We start from the raw sequence: 13,286 nt of genomic DNA, 5'->3' as shown, positions 1-13,286 counted from the left end.
CCATGGGAATCAGCTGAGCCGCATTCAATGTTCTGTCACACAGGCTGTGTCACAACTACCAAGGGTATTATTGTGGAGAGGTTGGGGACACTGAGGATGATGAATAAAAGACAAAGTGGGAAAGAGAGGAATGGAGAAAAGAGAGCAGAGATTGAGGGTCTACTGTGAAAACAGTACAGAGAAACAGAGCGAGATTATCCAGACTCTGAGAAGGAGAGCAATGTGGGAAACTGAAATGACATAAAGAAATGGCACCAAGTAGAGTTGAGACATTTGTCAAGACCAAATGATCTTCATTTGGATCAACACTAAATTGTTAACTTAGATAGCCACCAGGTGCATATGGCTGATTTCTATCAATAAGATCCATTCACACACAAAAACATCCTCTGCCTAGAGCAAAGAATTGGGAGTGTAGCTCAAAGTGCCTTGCATGTGTTCAAAACAAACCTCCAGTCCACCATGTGGCACATTGTATTTTATTTGTTGTGTGTCTTATTTTTGTGAAGGAGATGTGAGTGGACCTGCCCAGTGCCCCGACATCCAATCACAACAAAGCTCCTCCAGGGAAAGAAAGAGATGGACAGCAGCCGTCCAAACATTAGACAGCCATTACCTACAGGAACTAATGCCATGAGGCAGGGGGAAGGAACATTGAGTGTGTGTGTGTGTTACCTCTGCATGTGAGCCTCTGGTGACAGACTTCACCACAATGGCTTTGTTTTTCTCCTCAATCTCAAAGCCGTAATCCTCCTCCTCGGGGTGAATCTAGCACACAAAGATTGAATTACTCAATTTAACCTGTCTAGCACGTACAGTCATTGGCCACTTGCGGCTCTATCAAATATTCTGCCTTTACACAGATAATACTGCCCTTTTTTTTTTCGGAACTGTTCGCAGTCTATCATCGTTGCTGTCGTCAGCCATTAGCTGTGTCATTAATATTATGACCTGCTCATGCAGCAATACGAAAGTAAGGAAGTATGTCTGATGAGAATGCAATGTTAAACACACGATTTGCCTACGATTTGTATTTAATCTATACTGAAACTTTGCAATCTGTCCACTGGTCTCTAATGGTGTATGTTTGAGTGTAAGAGTGCGTAATGTACTACAGCATCTCTGCTTCTTGCACTCTACTCCCCATTTAGTGGAAGCTCAATGTTGTCATTAGTGAACACATTAGCTAGCTTTCATTAAGTGAGAGCCATCTTCCTGCTCCAAAGCACTGATAAGCTAGAGATGATGGTGTCAGATGAGAGGAGGATGTTCTATGGTATGGAGAGAGTTTCTCAAGGGCCGCTGTCCTGCATGTCTCTTCCCTTCTACAACCTGATTCAAATGATCAGGATTATTATGAGGCTGCTGAAGCCTTGCTAATGACTTGATCATTTAAATTACGTTTGTTGGAGGAGGAGAACACCCAATTTTGTGAGGTCTACTCGATAATGAAGACCAAGTGATCAAATAAAAGATCCTTCTTTCCATAAGTTGTCAAAAAAAAAGAATTATAACTTCTGCCTAGCAACAAGAAGCTACATTAATGTTGAAAGAGACCAACTACTATTATATTCTACAGTACTGAATGCAAAAAAGGAATCTCGGTCCAGGCAGGACTGTTTCTTTCCTCATTTTTGGGTGTACTTTGCCCCACACATATTTGAAAACTCACCACCAGAGACTTCACCAAGATGTTTTCAATGAGTTTGAAGTCATTCCGCTGGAGCTGTTTGCTCTTTGAGCTGGTTCCTTCTGTTTCCTCGTCCGCATAGAAGCGGAAGAACTGAGACTCGTCTTTGAACTCGCTCTTCTCCAAAACTGCAGGAGGGATCACAAAATCAAATGATGAGAGAAAACAGAGTCCTCTGCTTGACTATCGAAAGTACATATTGCAGCGCAGTATTATTTTGCGGTAGTCTCTTACATGAGCGACACTTGCGCAATACTTCACTGATGAGTGATGACACTCACTTTGAGCGCACAAGCATGGGCACATCACAGCATTTTTGCATAACAATTGCCAAGACATGCCAAGCGAGACTCTCAAATTGTTTATGGATCTTAACATGTTTGACCAAAAAATATTTCACTATGTAAGCCTGTGGCCTAATAATAACTTTTGTCCGAGCATTGAGATTCTAACATCTGGATTAATTTAATTTATTTGCAAAGGCAAATCGTGTACTTTCTTTGAAGTGGAAGAGATAGAAACAAATGAAAATGAGTCACAAAAGAACAAAACAAATGAGTCAAAACAATCATTTACGGCAGAATTTGTGTCTGCTTGTGTGTGTGTGCATCAGCCAAAGGTACCCAGCTGTTGTGAAGTTTAACAAGCACCTGGCACCCCGAGTTCCATAAAATGATTACACACGCGCGCTGACGTTAGTCTTGTGCCACCTCGAACCAAAGTGAGTCTTATTTCCTCTGAGTCATCGAGGCTATGGTGTCATAATGACAATTATTCAACTGGAGGGAGTGCAACAACGTGTTTGTTTATATATCAATGTCTTCTCTTGAAAGTTAAGATCAGGATGTTCAGAGTTATGCCGAGGGAGATGATTGTGTGCAAGTGAAAGTGCTCTGGCAGCTTTCACACAGAGTTCAATGCCTGAATGTTTTGCTTTTTAGTTGCCTGTTTTGCACCACAACACAGATGGAGATGTGCAGGAAGTCAAGGACAGTCCAAAGAAGAAGAGGAATGGAGAATTGGGTGAAGGGCAACAGATGTGCTGGCTAAGATGAAAGTGGCAGAAAGAAAAAGGTTATGAAAAAGGACAACGGGAAAAAAAAAAATTGACACGCCTGAAAAGGTGACGCTTCAAAATAGAAGGTAACAGCGTGTATGCATGTACATGTATATGTGTGTAGCCAGTACTTACAACTACTTAGTGGGATTTCATACAGAAACTGTAATTAGTTGTAATATATAAGGCGCTTTCTTACGCATAGCGTCAACCTGATGCTCAAATATCAACTTGTCATCAATTACTGTGCTCAGGTATTCGAACTGCTGCATCCTCTCTACAACCATCAATCATCAGGGGAGGCGGAGACATTGCTGGACTTCCGAAAATGAATCACCATTTCTCCGGTTTGGGAAACATTCAGATTGAGGAAGGACGACTTGCGACTTGCGAGTGAATTCCTCCAGTACAGGGCCGGGCCACATGAGTTGTCTTGACAAAGGAGTGAATCACGGCCTTCAATTAGAGGTTTTTTTTAGGTTTGTTTAGAATGTGTCGTTTTCAGCATTCGCTTGAATTACGTTTGTTTTAAAAAGGGTTAAAGTGGGGGCATATAATAAAAGAGTGGTGGTAGAAGCACCACAATTTGATTATTTCACCAAGACTCGTCACACACAGTACGAAAATTGGAAACAAGGCAATGCCAATGTAAATGTCATTTTAAAAAAAACAATGAATGGCAGCCCTTACACTTTATATGGCATTCACGCAAACACTTTTGATCATGAAGGTTACCTGCTTCATATTGAGCCTTGAGGCGGTTGCTGTGGTTCACTGGAATAACCCAGACAGCAATGTAGCTAAACTAAACAAGCTCCGGTAAGGATGCACTACAAATGCTGTTGATGTTCAACATACTGGGCGGGAGGGAAACACCAGCACACTAACACAGTGTGGACTAAAAGATTAAAGAGTTTATGACGCATGGTATTTCTTAAGGCATCCGTCCCTAAAATTAGGGAGTGGACCAAAAACAGTTCTGAGGTCAGTTTTTGATGGGTGGGTCTTTAGTGTAAAATGCCATAGTCACCCTCAAAATGTTGTGTTGTTCTTGATTTCCTATTGACGTCCACTCATTTCTTAGCAAAATTTCCTTGTACTCTGGTCTTTTTGTGCCACTTACCAAATTACTTAAACTCAGATTTTTTAGGATAGACATTTCAAGGCTGAAAAAAACTAAACTTTGTGACTTAAGTGTGTATTTTTTGTGACATTGGTTGGGACAGTACTTGAAAATATTGGTTTAGATGATATGTTAGAAAAATGTATTGCTTCAGAAAAATTGCGCTATAGAGTAGGCATATTGCTTACAAAACTAAAGCAATCCCGCAAATATGTGGCTTTTCTGCTAATTACAGTTGCTTTGTAGTACAAACTCTAACTAAATGGCAGCAGGTACTGACCGTGATGCAAGAAGCCGTTGTTGCAGAGACCCACACCCAGCGTCACTGCATCCTCTCGTGTCGAGCAGTCTCCCTGGAAACCATGACACACACTGTCATTCACTATCATCACCGGTTTACATCTTCACACCTTGGTGCAAAGCAGATTACAAAACAGCGGAGCAAAACTTTTTTTTTTGCACCCATCATGATGGTATTGATAAATAAGTTCCCATTCAATGAGACTCTTAAGCTGACACACGCATGTTGTTATTTTGACAACTGTGCCACAGGTGATCAAATTGAAAAAGTACCTGTGAGAGGAGCCAATCCACGAGTTTGCAAGCAGGCACCACGGATTTAAATGTTTTCAAATGATGGTCTCTGTCCCTAAAGCAACAAAAGTAAAATCAGTAATGTTCATTCACTCAAAATGTCGGCATTTGCCAAATAAAACCGAAGACAAACACGACTCCTCACATTTTTTTGTCAATTTGATATGTTCTCCATTTTTACATATTCCTACAACTACCCTTACTATACTAGTTAGATAAGAAATTAAATTGGCCAGTGTGTCATATTCAATGTAGGGTCTCAAACTTCCCCCAAAAAGTGTGAAATACAGGGCAGTCTAGAAATTCAATTTCATGTTGTATTTAAAAAGTTTGAGCGTATATTTTACTAAATTGTCTGGTATGCGTTGATGTGCGTCCTGTGTGTTTTGGATTTATTGAACGTCAAGTTTTTTGTTTGCACCAACGCGACCTAAATACTGTAATCAGACGGATTAAGAACGAAGGGCTGCGTGTGTGCTTCAACGAGCAGGGTACTTTTGATTTTCCATTCTTCTCCTCGGTTGCCACTACATTTTTGCAAAGTGAGATAAGCTCCAGTTCGAAAGAAAAATAATGTGAGCAAGGAAAAGGGCAGGTGCTTACTTGATGACGGGCGTGTGGAGGCTGTGAAGGCGGCAGTACAATCTGACACCCTTAAAGAGAAGAACCACAGGGCCGTTGACTCAGAGAACATTACACACCTTTCATAAACAAGCACATAAATGGCTTCAACGCCGGAAATTTTTAGCTGAGGTGCCCCGAGGCCGGTCTTTCAGAGAGCATATCTCAACCCGAATGTTGCCAAATCAGATTAAAGAGCAGCGATGGGTGCCAGAAGGGATACACAGAAGTGGTCATCTTGTTAATGTTTTATTTGAAAAAAGTACACAGCGAGAGGATGACGACAAAAATGGGATACCTTAGACATGATGTCCTCCAGCTCGCTGCGGGCCTTGTAGGTGCCGTCGTCGTAGCGGAAACGGTACAAAACCTGCTCGTTTTTGAACTGATGCTTATCTGATACTGAAATGACACACGGGAGGGGGTGTTCCAATTTCAGTCATGTGTAAATATTTTCTTACAAGTATTGAAAATTTTAAAATATAGAAAATATCGGTTCGTATAATCTTGGAACAGATTCCGGATTGCACTGGATTGTTGATCAAATCTCGAAGGAAAAACGGTGTCCAGTGACGTAATGTTAAGAAGCAAAGCGATAGCTTCAGGGGAAACCGCAGTTATAAATTCACGACTGGGCTCAAATATTCACCTTGGCAGACACATATTAATTTCCATAAATATCCTCCAAGCAATTTATTGCATTCAAATCTAATTCTGGCTTCCACTGAATGCATCACAGAAACTGGAAAATAACAAATATGAAGACACCACAACAAACAAGCTGCTGGTTTTCATCATCTAAACCAAAGGAATGTGTCGGGAAAACAGTTGTTATGACATGTCAAATATGAGATGGAGAGTTTGTCAGATGAATAGTTCAGCTCTTATGGTTGTGGTGCTACTAAATGTACAGCTGATGAAAACTGAGAAAATCTTAAGTGCCTTCCTTTAAACGTTGAACCCGTGCATGACCCACATTACTTGTCAGGGTCGACCCCCAGGGTAGACCTCAGTGTAAAGCCACAGAAGCCAGCATGTCATCACTGCATCTCTCTATGGGGGTTAGCCACAGTGACGGTAGACTTCAGGGGGATTTTCCATGAGAAACTTAAAAAAAACACTGGGAGCTGGACAGGAGACCCTTGAGCACCAATGTGGATCACTTTATTCGTACATTATTTATAGCTGCTTATTTGTCTTTCATTGCCTGATGCATTATTCAGGTAAGTGGAGCTGCAAATGTCATGAGAAAGTCTTCGGCCTGGTGATAAAATTGCAAAGAAAGGCTTGGGTGAAATCTGCTGCTCCACTTGAATTGGATTTTAGATATCGTCAGTGAAATAACTGAAGCAGGGAAGTGAGAATGCAGTCCAAATTTGGATCGGCATCAGATTGCAGACTTTCATAGGTGCCCACCTCATTCGTATGCATACATTTTAATAATACGACTCATGCATGATTAAGTGAGGGCAGACCGCCATTAATGTTTGATTTTCTTTCTTCTGAAAATTGCTCCCTCTATCCCACATACATTCAAGATCACCTGCGAAATTGAATGTCACGAGGTTGAACATCTAGCTGCCCAGAAAATATCATTGTTTTCGAACACACACACACCAACAAAAACATGAGGAAGTTATGGAAATTGTGAGAAAAATGTATTTCCCCCATAAAAGGTTCCTTAGCAAGTTCCAACCTTTTCCAGAGATATCTTAAAAATTAGTTTGCTTAAAATGTCTTTGTAACTAAAACGGCAATGAAAACAAGTTTCTTGGCGGAGATAAGTAAATAAAAACATAGGATGAAAATTGAGCAAATAGCTTTTGGTGTGTGTGGACAAAACAAAAAAGGACAAATAAACGCAAGAACAAAGAGGGAAAAGAAGTCAGTCTTGTGTTGAAATCTCACCATGGTGAATGATGCCATTTTCCAACAAGGCTTGTCCGAGGTTGACCCCTTCGTCGGGTTTACTGATCTCGCCGCTCTCGATCAGCCACGATACAAACTCGCTGAGAAAAACAAAGAGAAAGGAGTCAATGATGGATTTTTTTTTTTAACTCACACAGAACTATTGCTTTATTTTGATTCTTGTGGGATGATTTTAGGGAGGGACGGGTATTGGCTTCAGAAATAATTAGAGCCTTGAGTTCAACTGCCGATTGCACCAATTGCCAATTATGGATCGTGAATCAATTTGGATCATTTCAGCAAGCTGCTTAGTCATTTTATTCACACATTTAGAAGCCACTCACTTCATCAGTTAAACACGTTGCCTTCTGAAACAAATCAACATGTTAACTGTCAGGACTTCGCATCAAAGCGAATTCTACTATTTGGAGAGGGGGAGTTCATCTCCTAAGACTCCAGCGGAGCCAGGGTAGCAGCTGGAGGCGCTTTGAATTTGTGAGAGGAAAAATGCATTTTTAGTAATGCGGCAGCAGCAGCACCGCTCACTTGGGTGGTGAAGACGCAACAATATTTGTGGTGCAGTGATGCATCCCGCGCCAAAAGAAACTGAGCGGACGCAAAGAGTCCAACTGTTTCTGTTGGATCCTGTCAACATTTCTTCAAGCATTAACTGTGAAAAAGCAGATGAAGATGTTTTGAGTAGTAAGCATGTTTTTGCCCAAAGCTTTGTCTCTATATGACAAGCACAATGCATTATTGACTGTGCTATTGATCGCTAAATGGCTCTTTTCTGCTAATGGGAAGGGCAGCCCATATGAGGCAGCGTTTTTCTTCGATGTAAAAACCCAGAAAAGTGCAAAGAAACCAGAACAAGAAAACTAGGGGAGCAATCAGAGCATCTGCCATACATACTTTTAATGGAAATTTTGGGGATCTAGAAACATATATGCTATGCTACCTTTACTTTCCCATAGATGTGAATGCGAGTGTGCATTATTGTTGATTTCAACACTATGTGCACAGTGATTGACAAATCAAGGCCAAAATCAAATTCAACCCACAAAGCCACAAAGTAAACTAACAAAGTGATCAGCACCAAAATGAAAACATATCCTTGGCAGACGGTCGTTCCACATTTGCATATCAAAATGCACATGGATAAGGTTAATGTGTCATCCAGTAGGATCACAAAATCCACTCTGAACCCTACAACCAAGGTATGAGCACCAACATTTGTCTTTCCAAGTAAGACAATTTAATAAAATGAAAAAACTATATTGCACATATAAAACTGTGATATTATTGCCATTTACATTAGTACCGTATTTTCCGGACTATAAGGCGCACCTTCAATGAATGGCCCATTTTAAAACTTTGTCCTTATATAAGGCGCACCGGACTATAAGGCGCACCATTAATGCATGTCAGATTTTTAATCCAAATCAAATCATTCTCCATTTTATCTTTTTTATTCCAACTTCAGACGCAACAAATTACTTTATAATCACAAAATAATGATCATAGTCTTTTTGATTCATGATTCATAGTCTTCAGCAGGCCACTTATGATTGATTTCACGTCACAATGCTTCGGGCCATTTTAAATTTAGGAATTTAGTCCATATATAAGGCGCACCGGACTATAAGGCGCACTGTCGGCTTTTGAGAAAATGTTTGCTTTTTAGGTGCGCCTTATAGTCCGGAAAATACGGTAGTCTTTAGATTTAATGTCAGCCGGGCATGTATGGAAATAATTCTTGAATCGACTCAGTCTGCTTGCATCACTTGATCTCAGGACGCGAGCCCATGCATGAACATAAGTGTGTATGTGTGCTTGTATACAATAATAATAAGGCAATATTAATGCATTTACATTTAAATTATGCTTCCAGGCATCGGTGTAATGTATGTGGCCACTCCCTTAGTGAGTATCCACAAAACAAACACACCTAGCTGCTATGGGAAGTGTGTGCATGCACGTCGAGGATGCAAGAGAAGAGAGCGGACACCTTGAACCATCTGCCATGGCAACCTTTGTCGAGAGCCCGCAGCACAAAAGTTGCACTTGATCATAATTAATTTCTCCGACCAGGGAAGAGCCAGGTGCGTCCGATGTCTCTCGGGTCCACGTTTGTCGCATTTGCGTTCAATTTTAGCACACGGTGCCTCTTTGTTCGTGAACGTTCACATCAAGGCCGGTGACTGGTAATCGAAGTTGACAGCGAACTCAAGTGCGTGTAGGTGCTATGCAAAATTCATTTGGGTTACGGTGCTGTTATAGAAATTATCATGATGACCATGATTGCTAATGGTGTGTGTGCATGTGTAAAAAAAAAAAGCACAGGAAGCTTTCCACCACCGCACAGTGAATGATGGACGACAAGGATAATGGCTTGGTGCCTTTCATCCATGCATGTTGTTTGGCCTTGAACCAATCATGAATATGATCATATTGCATTTTGTTCTGATATTCTCGGGACAATAATATAGTATACCGAGTTAGACAATGCTTGCTGCTGTTTTTACAAACCTGTACGTCAAGTAACCCAGTCGGCCTTCTAGGATGAACAAAGTTTTTACTGAGTAAAAGGAACGCTAGTGCCAATCAGATGAAAGCTTAAAGGAATTTGGACATTATGCCATTTATCCCCACAAGTTGTTTTCTTAGCATGAAGAAGAAAGGAAAAAAAGAATACTAGGACAGTGTTAATGTGTATTAACGCTGACAAAGATCAGCTAGACGATGACATTTTGCTATCAGGACAGCAGGCTGTTATCAAAGCGGCCACTCTATTTAATTAAATAAGTGCGCAGGCACCGGCTGCTGGCCGTTGGACAGTAAGACGAATGCACAGAGCAGATACTAGTTGCCCTCGTCAACTGCACTTGACACGGTGATGAAGTGAGGACAGCGCGGACTTGCAGGAGGAGAGAAAGCTCACGTCGACTAACATTACAACTTGAACTCGATTGAAAGCGACTGCCGGCGCTAAGCTGTGACATACAAGTGGACAGGCAGAACATGATAATTATGACTCACAATTTTAAAATAGTGGGCCCCGATGGGAACAAACGGAACCGGTGGCACATTCAGTTAAAGGGCAGAGAGAGCAGAGTGCTGCCAGAGGCCCATCATAACCATCCCGCTCTTTTAGAACTATATTTATTTCTCTTTTATTTGGATCCAACTCATTAAATCATATTATTGTACTCTGGTTCTTTAAATCATATTGGAAGTCAACAAAGACCAATGTTTTGCTAGTATGTGCTCTGCTATGAAAGGGTTCTTATTACGCTTCACAAACAAGCCAGACAAATTACTTATGCTATTTGTATTCAGAGGACATCGTGTGATGCCGCTGAGGAAATTGTTGCTTGGAAAACAACAAGCAATTTTTTATTTGTCTTTTTCTTATTTGGTTCTGCTACATTTAAAAACATAATTCCTATTGTGCATTTGTATTTATGTTGGAATTACGATTGTCTTTCTTTACCCTAGATAGTACGGGTGTCTTGGCCATCAGGAATTTCGGGTGTTTTCCCGAACAGCCGGTCTATTTCTATATATTAGCAATGGATTTTTCTATCAACATGATAAATCAGTTCACTACCAAATATGATGTGTTTGACCAGAGAGCTTTCATATAATATTCTACCAACAACCATATATATCCATAGTTTCAAAACTGTTACACTTGAATATATTTGCATTCTGTGTTATTATTTGTGTTAACCATGTTTCAGTTTTAATGGAGGTTTCATTGACTTAGTTATAATGTCTTCTGTTATTTTGTCTTTTTCTTCTATAAATAAGGTTTATTTTTTTACAACAAAAAAACAGTGGTTCATACTGACTAATTATATTTTTGGTTCACCCAAGTTGGAACTTGTCTGTGGTGAAAGAAGCAGACTATAAATGACCAGGTCATTGACTGAGGACAAAACTCAAAATTTAACAGGGTTATGTCCTGATTTATGTTGTGTGGAAGAGCCCAGCCCAGCCCAGGTAGTCATGCAAATAAAAAGTCTATGTCTGGAGTGTGTAAAGCAGCCAATCCAAGCTAACTTTAATGAAATTGGAAAAATAAGGCAAGTAAGTACTCATCACAGTAAAGTTGATGAAATATCAATGACTTTTAGAGTTGTCACATTGCAGACAGTCCTGCCCATGTTTTGGTTTTCATTTACTTTTCTTGTTATAACAGTTTCACAGAGTTTCATTTATCGGTCTCCAAGACAAGTTCGAAAAGGCTCTTTTTATTTATTTGTGCTACAAAAACCTGAATGAAAGAGGGACCGCCTCAGTTTGAGGTCTCCTGGTGGTAAAAGTCTGGTTGGTACCAGTTATTATTCATGATGTCAGATTGGCCTCACTTTTCGGGAAGACTTGGACTAAGGACTTGGCTTGAGATGAAGGAAAGGCTTTGGAATAAAAAGACAAAGCAGAGGTAGAGGATATAGAGGATGTAGGGAAGACAGAGGAAATCTTGCCAAGACTTTCCACGAAGACTGAATACAAGCGTGCTTGTGAAAAGCACTGCGGCATCCTTGCACTCACTTTCCCATGAAGCACTTGGGCACAATGCTGAGCTTCCTGCGTCTGTCCTTAATGAGGTGCCGGCTCTTGGTCATCATCATGTGATAGAGCTTCTCTCCTTTCTCCGCTATCATCACGTAAGCATCCCGCTCCATTCCGAGTTTGAGACCTACATGAAGTAACAGGGAGAAACGATGTCACGGCATTAAGAAAAATAATACATTTGTGTAAATTGCACTTTGAGAGACCCATTGCCTGCTGTACTACCCTATTTCAGACAGCCTTCCTCAAAGCAACAAACAAAGCAGGTCTTGGGTCTATTTGAAGAAATAAGCACATCTGAACTTCCCAGCCGCTTGTATTGATACCATGCCAAACTTTCATCTTGACAAAAAAAAAAAAAAAGAAGAACAATCCCAGATGTTAGTTCCAACTGAGCAAGATATTTCTTGAGACAAGGTTGAGGAGGGCATTGTGATTGGGATCTTGTTTTTGTGTTGATGTGATTGCATGGCTTGTATACAGCAAAGAATGTACTGTGAGGGCCTATTGTGAGTTGCACTGCCCCTCCATTTTTGGACCTCCTTCCTTGTGGGTTTTGGTGAACTTCTGAACCGCATTGTGAAATTGTCTGTCATTTGCTCACCATAAGCCTGAGACTCAAAGTCTATTCAGAGGGCACATCCAACACAACATGAATATCATCATTCTGATGCCTTTGTCAAAATCTGAACACATCTACCATCTACCAGCAACAGTTATGAACTGAGTTGTACTTCTGAGGTTCCAGTGAATATAAATAGTAACAAAAATATTTTCCCAGGGTAGCTTGGTTTTCTTTAGCCTCAATCCCAATGTTAATAATATTTAAAGAAGTGCTGTAATGCAGAACTGAATTTCATCAAAGTTTTGTTCCGGTTACTTTTCAGTTTGCAGCGTGAAATTAAATGTATTTATGCGTGATGACCTTTGTGAAAAAAAGGAAAATTAGTATTTCAATTGTGTGTTAAGACAACTTGAAAACTCACGATTACAGTAGAAGCACCCCAATCAAGTGAAGAAAAATGAACAATTAAATAAATAATTATAAGGATGGAAACAAACTTTTTGGGGGTTTTAAAGCGGAACTTCCCAGAGCTCTATTATAATGTGTGCTTTATATGCCTGTCAAATGAAATCGAACGATTTTAATATTCCTTAGTTTTATCGAAAAGCGATAAAATGTGCGCGACAAGTGTTGGATTGCGATTTTAAGGTTTATTTTAAGATTTTAAGATAAGAGGGACAGAAAGAATGAATGAAAAGTCGATATGTTCACTGAGTCTTAGGTGGTTGTACTGGCGGACCGGGATGGTTGCTGGGTTCTGTTACGTGTGACAGCAGCTGAAGAACAATGACTGTTATTGAGCAACACACGGGGGTCTTTTCAGTGCAGAGACCTCTCAGCTTCTTGTCCAGCTGCCATAGTTTGTCTTGAGCTGCTGTTTGTCATCTTTCACTTACCAGCATGACCTAATCACATTATACATATAAGGAGGCTGTTCTCGCGAGAATTCAGTGGGATGTACTTCAGAACGTCAGGCACCATAATTAGTAGAATGACACGTTTGTTTGGGATAATGTTACAAAAATAATTTAATTGTGTGTGTGGTGCATGAATTGTCATAAATACAGGCAATGTAATGTGGCTGGCTCACAGTTTGCTCTTTTAGAACGATTGATTGGAGCCACGTGCGAGCGCAGTAAAAACACACAAG

At 40.4% G+C, this 13,286-nt stretch overlaps 1 protein-coding gene across 1 annotated transcript in view; it reads right to left on the bottom strand.

Annotated features, from left to right (window-relative positions):
• Window positions 1-13,286, bottom strand: part of prex1 (phosphatidylinositol-3,4,5-trisphosphate-dependent Rac exchange factor 1) — a 59,382-nt gene that overhangs the window by 17,814 nt on the left and 28,282 nt on the right. Inside the window, exons 10-17 of the mRNA XM_061267931.1 lie at window positions 11,551-11,698; window positions 6,994-7,094; window positions 5,384-5,487; window positions 5,068-5,117; window positions 4,444-4,519; window positions 4,151-4,223; window positions 1,673-1,818; window positions 676-768 (exon numbers count right to left, since the gene is read on the bottom strand). Of these exons, the coding sequence (XP_061123915.1) occupies window positions 676-768; window positions 1,673-1,818; window positions 4,151-4,223; window positions 4,444-4,519; window positions 5,068-5,117; window positions 5,384-5,487; window positions 6,994-7,094; window positions 11,551-11,698 (791 nt within the window). The remainder of the gene's footprint in view (window positions 1-675; window positions 769-1,672; window positions 1,819-4,150; window positions 4,224-4,443; window positions 4,520-5,067; window positions 5,118-5,383; window positions 5,488-6,993; window positions 7,095-11,550; window positions 11,699-13,286) is intronic.

The sequence above is a fragment of the Syngnathus typhle genome, linkage group LG2 (assembly GCF_033458585.1).
Source record: "Syngnathus typhle isolate RoL2023-S1 ecotype Sweden linkage group LG2, RoL_Styp_1.0, whole genome shotgun sequence".
Lineage (NCBI taxonomy): Eukaryota > Metazoa > Chordata > Actinopteri > Syngnathiformes > Syngnathidae > Syngnathus > Syngnathus typhle.
Note: the sequence above shows the minus strand (reverse complement) of the source record. Positions and strands in the feature narration are given on the sequence as shown.